This window comes from Notolepis coatsorum (assembly GCF_963971535.1).
Source record: "Notolepis coatsorum genome assembly, chromosome: 3".
Taxonomy (NCBI): domain Eukaryota; kingdom Metazoa; phylum Chordata; class Actinopteri; order Aulopiformes; family Paralepididae; genus Notolepis; species Notolepis coatsorum.
Genome location: NC_140167.1, coordinates 132708682 through 132726300, shown reverse-complemented (window position 1 = coordinate 132726300; position 17619 = coordinate 132708682). Strand labels below are relative to the sequence as shown.

The 17619-nt window shown below is 50.1% G+C and overlaps 1 protein-coding gene across 2 annotated transcripts in view; it reads right to left on the bottom strand.

Annotated features, from left to right (window-relative positions):
* Positions 1 to 270: 270 nt before the first annotated feature.
* The window catches only part of LOC311224813 (cyclic AMP-dependent transcription factor ATF-6 beta-like), a 106986-nt gene continuing 89637 nt past the window's right edge, over positions 271 to 17619 (bottom strand). Inside the window, exons 6-7 of one of the 2 annotated variants that reach the window (XM_084309939.1) lie at positions 2928 to 3124; positions 271 to 534 (exon numbers count right to left, since the gene is read on the bottom strand). In XM_084309939.1, coding sequence (XP_084166065.1) covers positions 310 to 534; positions 2928 to 3124 — 422 coding nt within the window. In that variant the 3' untranslated portion in view covers positions 271 to 309. The remainder of the gene's footprint in view (positions 535 to 2927; positions 3125 to 17619) is intronic. The other variant, XM_084309940.1, reaches the window with a different exon arrangement.

Genomic DNA, 17619 nt, shown 5'->3' with positions numbered 1-17619 from the left:
AGATAGTAATAATGGTACAGAGCCTTGAGACAAACATATGCATATTCACCACCGCAAACAGACTGGCAGCCGTCATAGGCAGCGCCATTTACGGAAGGAGGGGGGAGTGGGTTGGGGTTGTTACAGGGCTGTAGGGGGGGGGGGGGAGTGGGAGGGGGGGGAAGGTGGGGGGGAGTGCACAAGCCAAGTCCTGGGTGGGGGAGGTCTCCCTCACACGAGGCAGCCGACAGTGCAGCGCCAATGCAGAGGAAGGGGGGGGGGGGGGGGGGGGGACTAGGGATTGGGGTTGTGGGACGCCGCTCGCCACTCTTATCTCCCAGAGAGCCTTCGACTCCAGAGCTCTCGGTTCGACCTTGGTCCAAGAATTTGTCTCTCCCGCATCGCCTGGTTCTCCCTCCTCAGCTGGCCGTTCTCCTGCTGGGCCTCCCTGAGCTGAGCCTCCAGGTTCTGCAGGTACTCCTTCTTCTTTTTTCTGGACTGACAAGCAGACTCCCGGTTCTTTATCATACGCTGCTGCCGCTTCAGCACCTTCATCTGGGAGGAACAGGAGGAGGAGGTGAGGGGACGGAGGAGGTGGGGGGGGGGGGGGGGGGGGGGGGCAGAGAAGGAGAGGAGAGGAGATAGTGAGAGAGGGAGTGAGTGAGTGAGAGAGCGGTGAGTGGGTGCTGTGAGTGATGGATGAATGAGGGATAACCCAGCAAAATCAAGCATCAGGGCCTCATGTACACACACACACACACACACACACCAGTAAAACTACACTGTGGTAGGGTGTGTGTCTGTGTGTGTGTGTGTGTGTGTGTGTGTGTGTGTGTGTGTGTGTGTGTGTGTGTGTGTGTGTGTGTGTGTGTGTGTTGTGTGTGTGTGTGCGTGTGTGTGTGTGTGCGTGTGTGTGTGTGTGTGTGTGTGTGTGTGTGTGTGTGTGTGTGTGTGTGTGTGTGTGTGTGTGTGTGTGTGTGTGTATGTGTGTGGTTGGGGGGATGGTCAATTATTGGGGTGATTGATGCTGAGGGATATGGATAGTGGATAAACTCAAATCTAAGGACTCTACTTGGATTGTCTTAAATGTGTGTGTGTGTGTGTGTGTGTGTGTGTGTGTGTGTGTGTGTGTGTGTGTGTGTGTGTGTGTGTGTGTGTGTGTGTGTCAGTGGAGGTTTCTCCATGACAACACGTGAAATTCAAATTCAGTCATAATTCATAATTATTATTAATTTACATATATATATAATTATATTTTTAAATTATTATTATTATAATTTTTTTTATTAGAAATGGTTTCCTCTGTAAAAAAATTCCAGTGAATTTTTTCTTCCTTCAAAAATGGCCAAAAGTGACAGCTCTGAGCTCTCTGGTCAGAACTGCAGTCATAGCTGTCAATCACTCAAGTGAAACTTTCACTGCACAGGTTGATCTTTTTATTCTATTATCCAATCAAATTAGGCTATTTGAGTCATCTAAGCACTGCCCGTGCAGATTTGCCTCACGCCACCCACGAACGCGGGTTGAATGATTGACAACCTTCAAATCCAATCAGAGATTGGCCCCAGCAAACCTACGGAACTGCAGCTGGACTGTTTTGACTGTGTGCAATGTCCGCCTTGAAAGAGGCTGACGAGCTGAAGAGAGTCATTTGCCTAATATAATTCATATTTTAAGATCTTTATTCAATTGTTGAACTTCATCAACTTATTGTGCACTGCATCGTTTGATGATATATTTTGGCAACTTGGTCCATATATGGGCTTATGAGAGTGCGTGACGCGAGGGATTCCCTGGAGGAGACTTACGACGGAGACCAGCGCTGCTCAAGCATGCAATTATGACTTTTGAAGAGAAAAGGATTATTATTGCAAGAGGCTTTGATCGGAGGATGGACTTCATGTACAAATAAGGTAGGAAGTGTGCATATTTTGAGCATTATTTTGTATATTTGTGTATTGCATTGAGCAACGCTGTGTGTGTGTGTGTGTGTGTATGTAATTAATTGGCCCGCTGTGGCCTTGCGTGTGTAATGCAGGGGGTCTTTATTTAGCATGCAACAAACTGGACATGCAATTGGAGCGGCACACACACACCTGGATACACACACACATACATTGTCTTTCCTCAGTCGCCGATGCATCGCGCGCCGTGGTTATTGATATTGGGTTGGAGCCTGTGTTGATTATGAATTAATTGGCTGTGGGTCCGATGTGGCCTGGTTTCTGTGTGTGTGTGTTGAGTGATGTGAATGTAATGTCCTAACCCAACCCCCTCCAATGTACAGTAAATTACCTGACCCAAGAATACACAAGACCCTCTTCTACCAAGTATGGTTTCGTCGATATTCCAATGTACAGTTTTGCTTGTACAGTTGTACAGTTTCCCCCACCCCGCCTACCCATATCATTTCCTATAATTTCCTTTGTTGTGAGGGACCAGATTGGGAGACAGTAAGATATTGGTGAAAGAAAATGCATGTAGATATGTGTTTGAAACAGTGAGGGTGAGAAATGGTCTGATGATCTGGCTGAAAACAAATAGTTTTTGATTTGCCTTCTTGACTAAGCTATTGTTGTGATGTGTGTAAGTGAGGTGTGTGTCAAGAGTTACTCAAAGGTATTTACTACTAGTGCCTGTTGTCTTTAACTGTAGTGTCTGTCTGCTGTCTTCATAACCACACTGTGTCTGTACTTCTTTATTACAATTTTTTATCTCTCCCGTCCTCCCCAATTTTTGAACTCACCAGCCACTACTGACACACACATTGGGGGATGTTTTATAAATATAATATAATAATTTGTGCTTCACCTAAAAATTTGGTCAGCAGCCTCCACTGGTGTGTGTGTGTGAGAACATGCAGATGTTTGTGATCAGAGAGTACAGGAAACGCGGGGGGGGGAAGGTGAGTAGCTGACAGGTGTGTGAAGTGACGGGACACCACATACCAGTGTTTTGTTTACCGGATAGCGACTAACATCCACGTCGTTGCAGCCGTTGCTGGGTAAAGAAGCGGTCACCTTCTTGGGCTTTCTGGCACGCAGGGCCGTGGGGCTGGAGCAATGCTGAGGGATGCTGGGAGAAACAGGTTCCATTTTGACAATGGCTGGAGCCGAGCCCATGCAAACGGACTGAGACAGTACAACTAAAGTGTGTGGGGTGGGGGGGGGGAGAGGAAGAGAGAGAGAGAGAGAGAGAGAGAGAGAGAGAGAGAGAGAGAGAGAGAGAGAGAGAGAGAGAGAGAGAGAGAGAGAGAGAGAGAGAGAGAGAGAGAGAGAGAGTTAGAGAGTTAGTGCAACACTAGACAGTGTGGAGGTTCATAGGCATCTATGGTACCCCCCTGCAGTTTTCTTAGGGCGACATAGTGGCGACAGTGGCTCAGGAGGTAAAGCAGTCATCTGGTAATCTGAAGGTTCCCGGCTCCTCCTGACGGCGTGTCGTTGAGCAAGACACTTAACCCCTAACTGCAGTTTGCTTACCAAGCAAACATTGGTGTGGAGGACACCATCACCTACATGCTCCACAGGGCCTATACACACCTGGCCACGCAGCTCAGTGAGGATCATGTTCTTTGACTTCTCCAGCGGATTTAACACCATCCAGCCACTGCGGCTAGAGGAGAAGCTCACTGGATGCAGCTGGACCGGGGAATGGTGTTATCTGTTCACTACTAACAGTAGTAGTAGTGAACAGTAGTGAGTGGCAGGATTCAATCAGACAGTAGTAATAATGATGATGGTATACATGGTCCAAACTGTCGTAACACACAGCACCAGACCCCGTGCAGTGTTTCTTATTAACACTTTGAGTGCCAACGACGCTATATGTCGTTAGTTCATGCCGACCGTTGAATGCCAGCGACGACATATAGCGTTTGTTTGTCTTTTTTTTTTCTTCATCAAAAACGTTAACGCGTTAACACGAACCTAAACTAACTTTAGGTTAGTTGTAACGTTACTTTAGGTTCGTGTTAAGGTTAGATAATGTACAAAATAAACGTATTTCCGGTGCTTTTAGACGTCGCTCTTTTATTTTGAAACACCCCGACCAGAAGTTGTTACCCTCGTTATCGGCTTGAGTCTCCGGTTGTTGGTTTTCGTTAGCTACAATAGCAGCATATGGGAATACCAGCCATGGGAATACTGTTTTCTAAATTGGGGAGGCTTTTAATCGTCAAGGTAAGAGGATTTTAAGTCATGGTATCCATAAACTTCAATCGGTTCGGATCCTTTCGTGACTGTAGGGAACTTGATGGTAAAAGTCTGACTCACTTCCAGTGATGAAGCTAAGCTAACGGAGCGGGCGTTCCCTAAGCCACAACGCACGCACAGAGACAACAAAGGTATGCATCTTCTTGTCTAACTCCAGGGAAGATGGCAAATAAGCAAATTTCCCAAAATGTTGGCGTTTTCCTTTAAGAATCCTAACAGTTCTCAAGTTCACCAGCCATTAGCTCTCCAGCAATTTGCAGCAGTCCATGCCAATGGTTGTGGAGCCTGATGGCTACTGACATGAAAAAGACTAGAAGTAAAAATAAAAGTAAAAGAAAAATTCAGGCAAAAGCCTTGTTAAAAATAAGTTTTAGGCCCCTTTTAAAAGCCTCGACGGATTGTGGTGCTCTCAGGTGGATGGGGAGAGCATTCCATAGTCTGGGTGCGGCAGAGCAGAAGGCTCGATCGCCCATGGTGTGCAGCTTAGTCCTGGGGGCTTTGAGGAGGTAGGCTGTGCCGGAGCGGAGGGAGCGTGAGGAGGACTGGGGGGTGAGGAGTTCCTTGAGGTAGGCAGGGGCACCACCGTGTACGCACTGGTGAGTGAGGAGGGAGACCTTGTACTCAACCCTGTGTTCCACGGGGAGCCAGTGAAGATCTGACGGTGGGGGTGATGTGATCATATTTGCGCACACTCATCAGGATCCTAGCAGCGACATTCTGGATGGTTTGCAGTTTTTGAATGCTTTTACTAGGGATCCCGATGAGGAGTGCATTGCAATAGTCCAGCCTGGAGGAAACAAAGGCGTGGACGAGTTTCTCGGAATCTGCCAGGGTGAGTGAGGAACGGAGTTTAGTGATGTTTCTGAGGTGAAAGGTGTGTTTCGTATGTGAGGTGGGGGTCCATTTTCACGCCCAAGTTGGTGACAAGGGTGGAGAGGGGAATGTCCTGACCGGAGAAGGAGATGGTGGTGATGGTGGATGACCGGACCTGGTGTGGGGTACCGATCAGCATGGCTTGTGTTTTGGAACTGTTGACCTGGAGAAACCTGTGGTTCATCCACGACTTAGTCTCCTCCAGGCAGGCGGTCAGTGTGGGGGGTGATGAAGGTGATGATGGTGTAATCCGGATATACAGCTGGGTGTCATCAGCATAACAATGGAACGACACACCGTGCCGGCTGATGATGCGGCCGAGGGGGAGCATGTATAGGGTTAACAGCAGGGGGCAGAGGACGGATCCCTGGGGGACACCGCAGGTGACGGGGTGGTAGGAGGATGTTGCGCCTCCAAGGGAGACACACTCAGTCCGACCAGCCAAGGGCTAGGTTGCGGAGTCCGACGTTGGAATGGAGACAGTCCAGTAGGATGGAATGATCCACCGTGTCGAAGGCTGCCGATAGGTCGAGGAGGACCAGAATGGATGGGGTTCCAGCATCCGCCGCCATCAGAAGGAACCCAGACTGGAACTTCTCGAAGATATTGTTGTCTCTGAGGTGTGCTTGGAGCTGCTCCGCAACTACCTTCTCCAGCACCTTGTAGAGGAACGGGAGGTTGGAGATGGGCCGGTAGTTGACGAGGGCCTCTGGGTCCAGGGTGGGTTTCTTCAGGAGGGGGGTAATGATGGCAGTTTTGAGGGCAGGCGGAACGTGGCCAGCCTGCAAGCAGAGGTTGATGGTGCTGGTCATTAGGGGACCAATAGTGCGGATGTTGGCTTTCACCAGGGCTGTGGGGAGGGGATCCAGAGCACACGTGGATGACTTCATCCTCCCGATGATGGCCTCGACCTCACGCTGCGTGGTGTCACTGAAACAGCGGAGGAGCTGGGAGACTTCAGGCTGTAAGACAGCAGGTGGAGCAGGTGAAGAAGAGGAGCCGGGGAGGAGAGAGCGGATGCCCTCAACTTTGGCTGTGAAAAATGACATGAAGTCATTACACCGCTTCTCAGTGGTCTCTCTGTGTGCCTGGGTTTGGGGTTTGAGGAAGTGGTGTATGGTGGAAAAAAGCTGTTTAGAATTGCCGGGGCTATTGTTGATGATGTTGGAGTAGAACCGTGACCGAGCGTCTTTCAGGGCTTTGGAGTAGGCCTTAGGTGTAGTAGGCCTTAGTAGGTGCTCTCTGTAGACCTCTCTGTGCACAGTGAGTCCCGACGCAGTGAGGCGTCGCTCAAGGACACGGCCAGCCACCTTCATCTCCCTCAGCTCGCTGGTGTACCAGGGGGCAGAGCGTGAGAACGTGACCATCTTGGATTTCACGGGGGCGTGAACATCCAGGAGGCCACTCAGGGCTTTGTTGTAGTAGCCTACTGAGTCACTGGCTGAGGAGAGGGCAGGAGGGGTAAGATGTTGGAGATCCAAGGCCAGAACATCCAGGTTGATGTTTTTTATATTTCTGAAACAGATCTGGCGCTTGGGCTTTGAATGGGGGGGGGGGGGGGGGGGGCACAGCATTTCCATGGAAACCGCCATGTGATCCGACATGCCCGGGTCATATACACACAGGTTGTTAATAGGGGCAGCAGGGTCGGAAATCACAAGGTCAAGTGTGTGCCCCCTGTCATGTGTGGGGACGTGCACATGCTGTGTCAGGTTGACACTGTCCAGCATTTGTAGGAACTCTGAAACAGAGTGACATGAGGGGGTGTCAACAATGTTAATGTCACAGAGAATTACCATGTTTGCAGATGTAGTACAGAGGGTGGTTAGGAGGTCATGTATTTCGGGAATAAATGCTGGGTTTGGTTTGGGTGGCCGGTAGATGACCAATATGGTCATGGGGAAGGGGGGTTTGCACCTTGCAGCAAGGCACTCGAATGAGGAGAGCTGGGGCAGGGGGAGGGGGGTCAGCTCTATTTCACCTCGATGTAGAATGGCCACACCACCGCCAAGGCGCCCAGTACTGCGATATTTCTCTAGGTAGGTGTAACCGGGGGGACAGGCTTCATTGAGAACAGAGTAGGTCCCTGGCTGATGCCAAGTCTCACAAAGACACATCACGTCTATCCCTCTGTCCAGAATGTGCTCATGGATGGAGCAGGAATTTGACGTGAGGGATCAAACGTTTAAAAGTTCAAATTTAACAGTGGACGGTGTTGTGTGTTTTGGGAGGGGCCGTAGAACACTGGAATCCACTCCGTGTTTTCTGTGCCACCTAGTGCTCGCAATGTTCACGGAGCTACAAGGTTGCAGAGAGGGAGCGCTCTGATGACGTTGTAGCACTGCGACAGTGGGGATCGACTGACCAAGCCGTGGGACTCCATGCTGCTGTTGCTGCGTGTAAACAACTTTCCTCTGGGAACTCCTGTGGATGTACCAGGTAAGTCTATGGCTGAACATGCTCCTCATTTTGGCTAGCTCCTGATAAGAGGGGGTGATAAGAGGGGTTTTCCAGTATAGCATCCAGCTTTTTCATCATCCTCCTCTCGGCCAACTCTACTTTGACCAGTTCAACTCTCACTACAGAGCTAGCCTTCCTCACCAGCTTGTTCAGTTTGACTCTCACTACAGAGCTAGTCTTCCTCACCAGCTTGTTCAGTTTGACTCCCACTATTGAAGGAAATATAGGTTTTTCAATCTGTATATAGTGTTAAATATTGGTGGATGACAGCATCTACTTATAACCAGGTCAGAGAGGTAGAGGTGGTGGAGGAGGTCAGAGAGCTAGGAGAGGTGGTGGAGGAGGACGACGGAGAGTCAGTGTGTTAGCAGCAAGCAGGGTGTGTGCATGCCCAGAGTCGTTCAGCAGGTTCATAACCAAAATATTGCACTGAGCTAGGGGGATAATATCAACATTGCCGCTGCCATAGTGATTTGGGTCAAAAGACAGCGTGTCACATAGCAATGAGAAGAGAGGCCGGGCCTGTCGTTGCTATGCTGAGAATATTATAATGTGGAGTTCCTTCTGGGTGTAAGTTAGATTCAGAGTCGACGCACAGACGAGAAGAGCTTGATCAGAGACTTTGAACCGATTTCCCTGGATGGGAGGACTGAAGTGCCACGACGACAGGGAAGGCTTTTGAATAACATCTAGGCCGCGACGACCACCGAGCGGGGTGAAAGGAGAAATCCATTAGAATAAGGAATTTAGTTTCTTCCAAATACTTTTCAAGGACAATACAGAACTGGTTTACATCTGATGACGAGGCTTTGTTTATGGAATAAACAACGTTTTTCCAAGAAAGGTATCAGGCTGCCAGTGTCAAATTCTTATGATTACGGATTGCATTAAAGGGGAATGATAAAGATTGTACAGCCAGTATGAGAAGGTCGACGTTGGAGAGAGAAACACAACGCAGGAACTACACAAACACAGATGAAGAGGTGATAAGTGGCTGATTATGATCAAAATCCAACACTATGGAGCTAGTCTTCCTCACCAGCTTGTTCAGTTTGACTCTCACTACAGAGCTAGCCTTCCTCACCAGCTTGTTCAGTTTAACTCTCAATACAGAGCTAGCCTTCCTCACCAGCTTGTTCAGTTTGACTCCCACTACAGAGCTAGTCTTCCTCGCCAGCTTGTTCACTTTGACTCTCACTACAGAGCTAGCCTTCCTCACCAGCTTGTTCAGTTTAACTCTCACTACAGAGCTAGCCTTCCTCACCAGCTTGTTCAGTTTGACTCTCACTACAGAGCTAGTCTTCCTCACCAGCTTGTTCAGTTTGACTCTCACTATAGAGCTAGCCTTCCTCACCAGCTTGTTCAGTTTAACTCTCACTACAGAGTGGGCGACCAGGTAGCGCAGCGGACTAAGCATCTGTCTACCACCACAGAGACACTGGTATCGAATCCGGCTGTCAGCTGTACCTCTGGCTTGGTCGATCGTCATACTGACACAATTGGCAGTGTCAGCGGGTGGGAAGCCGGTGGGTGGTATCCTGGTCGTTGTAAACAGCGACTCCTACAGGTCGGTCAGGGCGCCTGCACAGCAAGGGAAGGAACTGGCGAAGGTAGTGTGATCCTCCCACGCGTTACACTTCACCAATGAGAGTCAGGTGAACAGAAGCTGCTGGCTGTCTCCTATGTATCGGAGGAAGCATCTGATAGACTTCAGGGCTCCCTAGACCGGCAAGTAGGGGCAAATGCACGCAACGACCAAGAAGGGGAGGGGGGAATTGGCATAACGACTAAATTGGGATGGGAGAAAAATACAGAAGAAATAGGAGAAAAGGTAGATAAAAACTACAGAGCTAGCCTTCCTCACCAGCTTGTTCAGTTTAACTCTCACTACAGAGCTAGCCTTCCTCACCAGCTTGTTCAGTTTGACTTACTACAGAGCTAGCCTTTCTCACCAGTTTGTTCAGTTTAACTCAAGATTCAAGAGACTCTCACTACAGAGCTAGTCTTCCTCATGAGCTTGTTCAGTTTGACTCTCACTACAGAGCTAGTCTTCCTCACCAGCTTGCTCAGTTTGACTCTCACTATAGAGCTACAGGTTACTTTCCCCTAAAATATATAGCTATATATATATATAGTAGCGGTGCAGCAATCGATTTAGATTATTGGGGGCATGCTTCAATAAAAAAAAGTATTCTCAATTCAATACATGCAGATTTAATTTTAGATTGCTATTTTGAGTTACTTTTCCCATTTAATAGGTCTACCTTTATTTTCCAGTTTATTCCACTCAATATGAAACATAAATGCAATAATTTGAACAGAAACATGTTACTGGCAAACTGGAAACCTTCTGCAATACAAGGCAAAATAAATAAATACCAATTCTTTCAAAATCTATTCTTAATCTGTAGTGATATAATTGCGATAGAGCACACAGACACACAGGCTGTCAGTGGCGGTGTGCCCCCGCAACACAGGAATGAAAGGAATGCAAAAATGGAAGAAGAGAAGAACTATTAGCCTGAATGACGGTGTGGTGTTGATCTGATATCGTAAGGTTATGTATATATCCAAGTTCTGTGAATTATGGCGACGCTCAGCATCATCTGCACTGTACTTCACTTTGTGCACAAGCACTGAATAAAAAATTCCACCATGTACCTTTACATCCCAACATTCGTCTGGCCACACCCCCATCCGCTTACCTCCATAAGCAGGTGTGTGGTCACCTACTCGCCTCCTTCCCAAACTTTCACCACAAGGCGAGATCAAGGGCCGCAGCGGCGTCTGATGCTGAGCGTCGCCATAATTCACAGAACTTGGTTATATACATAACCTTACGTTCTGTTTCATTATGGCTTTCGCTCAGCATCATCTGCACAAGAGGAGCTGAGCGGGAGCCATAGCTCGACAAATGTACCCCGCTGAGGCCCCCCACAACCATCAGACCGGGGAGGACCGAGCCCCCCGACCCTCCCTAATGGAGGATACCCTCCCTATTGGAGGCTTACGGGAGGGAGACGGATCCGACCGTGCGAAGAGGAACTCAAGCAACTCAACGCACAGGGTGAGCAGACCGTGGCTTGACCCCATGACTACACACACGCACAACCCGCATGCCACCAGGGAACGAACGGAAGGAACAAACCTCGTCACTGCCCCCAAAATCACGGGGTCAAGAGCAAACCCAACCCCGTGGCAAGGCTGTAGCAGCGGAGCGCGAAGGAAGACCCAGACCCACTGAAGGGACTGGATCCCCTGGAAATAAGGGGGCCCGGAAAGGTCAATGACGCCAGGCATCAAGACCCCACCAGGCGGTCACTTAGTAACACCGTCCCCCACATCGCCAGCGTATTCGGATAAGGCCCCTCCAAGAGCGGGCCCTTTCCCCCCAATAGCACACCGCCTGGCACACTGACCCTGCAGAACAGGCAGTCAGCATGGCCGTAAGCACTCAAAAAGTTCAACCAACGGAAGCAGGCAGCGCACCGGGGAACCAGGCAGCAGGCTGTAACCTGAGCCTGGAGCACTGCGGACGAGACAGGCGCCAAAGGAGTCAACTGAAAACAGCCCCCCCGGCGGAAGGGGCGTATGCTGGCGTTGTCGATCACCATGACAAAGCCTCCATTAAAAAAAACCCACCCAGAGGGGTCGAGGCAGAGAAGGCTGACATGATTGGCAGACGTCATGAATGTGCAGGGGCACACTCAACCGATTAACCCGGGAGTTGACTCTGCTCCAACATACCAGGGAATCAACTACCCTCTCGGTACAGACGGTGGTTGTTCCTATAACCCCTCGAGAAAAAAACTCCAAAACACACCTGCGGGTATACACCAGCTATACCGCAGTACAAGTGTTTCAGTTTTTCCAAAAAAGGGTTATCCCAGGCCTACGGTATCAACAAATCTTTACTTCGGACCGGGCCCGGCGGCCCGGGAAGCACACAGGATTACCAGAGGGGGTCCAGAAGACCACCCCAACATCCCCCTCTTCGCCATGCGTGAGAGAGGAGCGAAAGAAGGAGAACCAGCCCCTTACAATAGTGCCAGGTACAAAAAAGTACCCAACAAAGGGTCTCCATAACGCCTAACCCTGTGACACCCGGGCCGACCCGGCATTTTTCCCCCTGAAAAAAGCCCATGTCCCTCAGGGTACCAGAACAGCAGATCTGCATCCCCGGCGGACAACGGGTTAACTGACCTGGACCAGCGTGACCAGAACCAGTCCCGTGCCCTAACCACGCCGACATGCCTACTCCAGGAGAAGGGGCAGATATGCGTGTTGATCTAAAACATGAAAAGAGGGCGCCACCCACAGGCCGGTTTGAACCGTGCTCGGTGGCCCACCCCAAGGGCGTGAGACCCCTCTACCTATGTTCTGATCTATTCCGTTAACATCCCCCAGATATGAACGAGAATCCGTCGAGACCCAGTAACAGGCTCTCGGAAGAGGAAAACCCCCCATCCCAGTTGCTTTATAAAAACGCTGTTTTAATAACAAGTAACCAAGGCGTACTAGCCACCCGCATGATTTTAATTTTTTTTATTTTGATCCACTTTTTCTCCCATTTTCTATATTTTCTCCCATCCCAATTTCGTATCATCCAATTCTACCCTCCCCTGTCACGAACGCTGTTTCTTGCCTCCCACAAGCCGGCTGCAATGTGGACTAAGTCATACATAGCACAAGTCCCCTCCGGTACTTGAGGTAACAGCAGTCGCATCTTTTCACCTGCGCAGCTCGATCTCTCAGTGGCGAGGAGTAACGCATGGGAGGCTCACGCTGCCCCCGACACTTCCTGATTCTACTGCGCAGGCGCACCAACCGACCTGTAGGAGTCGCTGTCCACAACGCCCGATCCCCACCCATCAGTTTCCCACCCCCTAATACGGCCAATGTGTATTAGTATGAACGACCAGCTAAACTGAAAGCAATGTGGAGCGCTGGGCTCGAACAGACAAGCCCAGCGTCTCCGTCATTCGTGGCGAGCGCCTTGCCCACTACGCCACGTAGCCGCCCTAGCCACCCGCATGATTCTTATCAGAAACACCCCGAGCCAGCACTATGTATGCGTCGGGACACAAAACACATCAATGGACAGTCTAACCAGACCCCACATTGATCCCTCAAGGCGCCTGGGAGAACGACAAGAAGGGCGTGGTGCTTCATATACTCCACACTCTTTTATTAAAAAAGAAAGAAACACCGACTGACATGAATCCCACTTGACGCAGCCGAGGATAAAAACTGTTTACATTTTTATATCCCGTCATCCCTACCACAGAGGATAGACGGAACTCCCCAGAGAGACTTCCCACGTGAGCCATAGATTGAAAAGCCACGGTAACATTGAGTCATGTGACCAACCGACTCAAGTTACGCGTATATCGAGCGTAGTGGAACCTTAAGTCCTACGCTCTATCCCGACACTTGACAATAACAGACCTTACATACGGGTCTAACTCACGGAAGCCATCGTCCAATAGCAATGTGCGTAGTGACGTGGGCTACGACGGGGGGAAACCCAAGACTCAACACCTGTGATAGGTGCAGTCTGGGAAACCCTTCCCCCCCCCCCCCCCCCTCCCTGCCAAGCCGCCTAACAGCTTGGCCCTGACTGAACTAATAAGAGAGGAATAAACCCCCTGACCAATCAGAAGAGGGAAGGAGGGGTTTATCCGGTACCCCCTCACAAGCCCAACCCTTGCATACAACAACAACAACTAGCCATATGATACCTTTAGTAGCAATGCTAATGAATAGCGCAAGCTAATACAATGCACGCTAACCACAGATAATCTGTGAACAGGGTTTATAACAAGACCAAGTCGCGTGTGTGTGTGTGAATCCTACACCCGCATCCATGTTGTAACACAGAAAAAACATTGATAGAGAGAGAGAGAACGGTTGAGCCGTGGTACGTTTTCATACGAGCATTACTGCAAACCCAACACAATAGTGTTGTAGCTCAATATCACTGTGTAAACAACAGAGCACACAACTAGCCTCTACCTTTATGTGGAGATTTAGGCCGAGGCAGAAAAAACCCTTTTTCAACCGAGTGTAGGCTGCAGGCCTTGCTTAAGCTCTAACATGAATGTAACCCTCCTATCAACCCATACTAGCGAAGATTCACACGTTGCAACCCCATCATATGTTTGGTGAATAAACACACAGTTTGTTAACAAAAAATACAGTCCCCCTTTAGAGGGGACTCTTTAATTTTAGAATAAAATCATAGCGGGGCCGGGAAGGGAAAACAGGGGGGGGGGGGGGGGGGGGGGCCACAGTGGGAAAAAGTGACTGGGTCCTAGCAACGCCTGCCACGAGCCGCTCGGGATTTGCCACCTCGTGGAGTCCCGGAGGGACGGTAAACGATCGGCGGCTGGTCTCGACGATCCCTACCGTCGCCTCCGGGCGTAGATGGGCCGGCTGTCGTAGCGGAGGCGCCCTCTCTCCTCCTGGCCTTCTTCCCTGAAGGTCCAGCAGTGGCGGTGGTGGCAGCGGCGGCCACGGCGGAGGATGCTCGACGACGTGGCGGCCGTCTGACTCCACCGGCGACATCGGGAGGGGGGAAATGAGGCTGGAGCACGGAGCGCTCCTCCTGCATCTCTCTGCAAGTCGAGGTCATCAATTGCAGGGCCGCCCAGATAGTCTAGCATCGGAGAGGGGTGCCGTCAGAAGTGGAACTCTCTTCTTCTCCGGCACACGAGCCTGCTCCAGCCAAAGGTGGCGCTGGACCAGAGTTGCCAGGGCGCACACTTTCCCAGCGGCTATAGCCTGCGGCTGAGTCAGATGCAGGATGGCTCCTGCCGACTGGGCGAGCTGGTCATGTTGTACATCAGTCAGCTCCGTGCCGCCCGTCAATATCCCGGACATGAATCTCGCCAGCTGCGCGATGTTAGACGCAGCAGCTAGAGATTGTGTTCCGGTGATAAATGACTGATCGCTCCAATATGCCAACCGCCTCGCCGATTTCCCTTGGGGAACCGGCTTCCGTAACGGCTCCCACACCACCTCCGGACAAAGGAGCGCCGCCATTGGCCTATCAAGCCGTGGCACGCCCCCCTTCATACCGTCGACCAAACCCGCCACCCGCGTGACTTGCATGTAGGCAGGAGTAAGGCCTATGATGTGGGAGACCACCTGGCCTTGACGGACATAGGCCGCCATTGAGGGGAAAAATGGGTAGACAACGTCCACCCCTCTCACCGGGCGACATTGCCATAGATGACCTATGAGATCATCAGGGACAGGAACAGGCAGTGGCTGCGGCAGCGGCACGCCGTTTGCGACTGCCGCCGCCGCCATGAGCTCGGGAAACAAAGCATGCAGTTCCCCCTGCAGACTTTCCTCCTCCGAGCCCGCATCCCTCACATACAGCAGGCTACTGGTCAAGGAGCCACATTCCGATGTGGCTGATAGCAGGGCATCCCGCCGACGAGTCAGAGGTTCTACCCCAACATCTTCGAACGAGGCGCCCCAAGGAGACATCTCACTCCCCTCCAGTGTTACCTGGACGGGCGGGAGACATGTCTCCACCGGGCCTTCAAATAAGAACCCGTCCGCCTCTATCATGTAGTCCTCTGTCTCCATCGGGCATGTAGAGGCCGACGCATCCTCACCTGGCTCCAGCAACTCACCAAAACCAGGCCGTTCGCGTCTGCAAGCCACCATCTTGCGACGGGAGCGAGCTGACGCAAAAAGTTTGCCTCTCAAATCCCCCGCAACCAAGGGAACCGGCCGCCCAACAGCGGACGATTCCCCGGAAGCAGAGGAACCAGAGCCGGAACCAGGCCATCGCACAGGAGACGGCACTGGTGTACCAGCTCCTTGGAGAGGCAAACTACCCATCGGACGCCTACCGGGCGTGGCTGCCGACCACGAGAGAGGTCTCAGCCCCGCTCCAAGACGCACAACGGAGGCGGAAATGGAGAACCGCTGGTGAAGAGTAGCATTGCGAGCGCGACCCTCCGAAGTAGAGATTATGACTTAGTTTTTTTCTGTTGAATATATGAGAAGAAAAAAACAAGCAACAATGTAAACACGTCTCAACTTTCTTCAGCTAACAACCTCGTCAAGTGTGGGATCTACCGAAGGCACTTCCTTGTGGTGAAAGTGAAGAAGGAGGCGAGTAGGTGACCACACACCTGCTTATGAAGGTAAGCGGATGGGGGTGTGGCCAGACGAATGTTGGGATGTAAAGGTACATGGTGGAATTTTTTATTCAGTGCTCGTGGACGAAGTGAAGTACAGTGCAGATGATGCTGAGCGAAAGCCATAATGAAACAGAACTGATATTGGCTGATACTGAACTAACAAAAACAATAAAGACAACCATTCTTGATTACCTTAAACATAAAACTCCTGTTTTTATACATAATCAGATTGTTTTTAGTAATACTGTGCATGAGCATTACACTAGAGGTTCCAGTAGTGGGCAGCTTGAATTGCCAGGTCCTAAGACCAACACTTTAAGGAGATCTTTTATTTTTAGAGCATTAACTCTTTGGAATAACCTGCCTCAAAACCTCTGCTGCATTTACAGTAGATTCACTTTAAAAAATAATCTTAAATTGTTTTTAACATTGTAAAGTATTTTTGTTTTACACTGTAATGTAATTTTAGCTATCTTAATTGTTAGTTTCATTATGCATTGTGTGTACTGACTTTTAATCATTTAGTTTTTGCAATAATGATATTTATTGTATGTTTTTTTGTGTGTGTGGACCCCAGGAAGACTAGATGGTTGCTATGGCACCAGCTAATGGGGATCCTTAATAAAATAAAATCAAATCAAAACCTCACTGCCACAAAATATTGGGATCCTACCACTGATGACCTGCTGGATATGGCTTCACTTGTTGATCCAAGGTTTAAAACCCAATACATTGACAGTGACAAGACAGAGGGAATATAAGCCAGAGCTGTGTCTGAGCTGGAGTCCCTGCTAACCGTACAAGCACAGTATCGGCACAGCCTACATCTACCTTCACATCACATCTACCTCCACATCACAGAGCCCTGAGGCAGAACAAACATCACATCTACCCCCACATCACATCTACCTCCACATCAGAGCCCTGAGGCAGAACCAACATCACAATCTACCTCCACATCACAGAGCCCTGAGGCAGAACCAACATCACAATCTACCTCCACATCACAGAGCCCTGAGGCAGAACAAACATCACATCTACCTCCACATCACATCTACCCCCACATCACATCTACCTCCACATCAGAGCCCTGAGGAAGAACCAACATCACATCTACCTCCACAACAGAGCCCTGAGGCAGAACCAACATCACATCTACCTCCACATCACATCTACCTCCACATCAGAGCCCTGAGGCAGAACCAACATCACATCTACCTCCACATCACATCTACCTCCACATCACATCTACCCCCACATCACATCTACCTCCACATCAGAGCCCTGAGGAAAAACCAACATCACATCTACCTCCACAACAGAGCCCTGAGGCAGAACAAACATCACATCTACCCCCACATCACATCTACCTCCACATCAGAGCCCTGAGGCAGAACCAACATCACAATCTACCTCCACATCACAGAGCCCTGAGGCAGAACAAACATCACATCTACCTCCACATCACATCTACCCCCACATCACATCTACCTCCACATCAGAGCCCTGAGGAAGAACCAACATCACATCTACCTCCACAACAGAGCCCTGAGGCAGAACCAACATCACATCTACCTCCACATCACATCTACCTCCACATCAGAGCCCTGAGGCAGAACCAACATCACATCTACCTCCACATCACATCTACCTCCACATCAGAGCCCTGAGGCAGAACCAACATCACATCTACCTCCACATCACATCTACCTCTACATCAGAGCCCTGAGGCAGAACCAACATCACATCTCCCTCCACATCACATCTACCTCCACATCAGAGCCCTGAGGCAGAACAAACATCACCAAAGAGAGTGAAAAAAACACTGGCCAGCTTTTTGAAGACCTCAGGTGCTGTAACCGCAGCTGCCACATGTCTAAAGGAGGCAACAGATTGAAGGCCTATCTGTCCACAAACTTCACACCACATGCAGA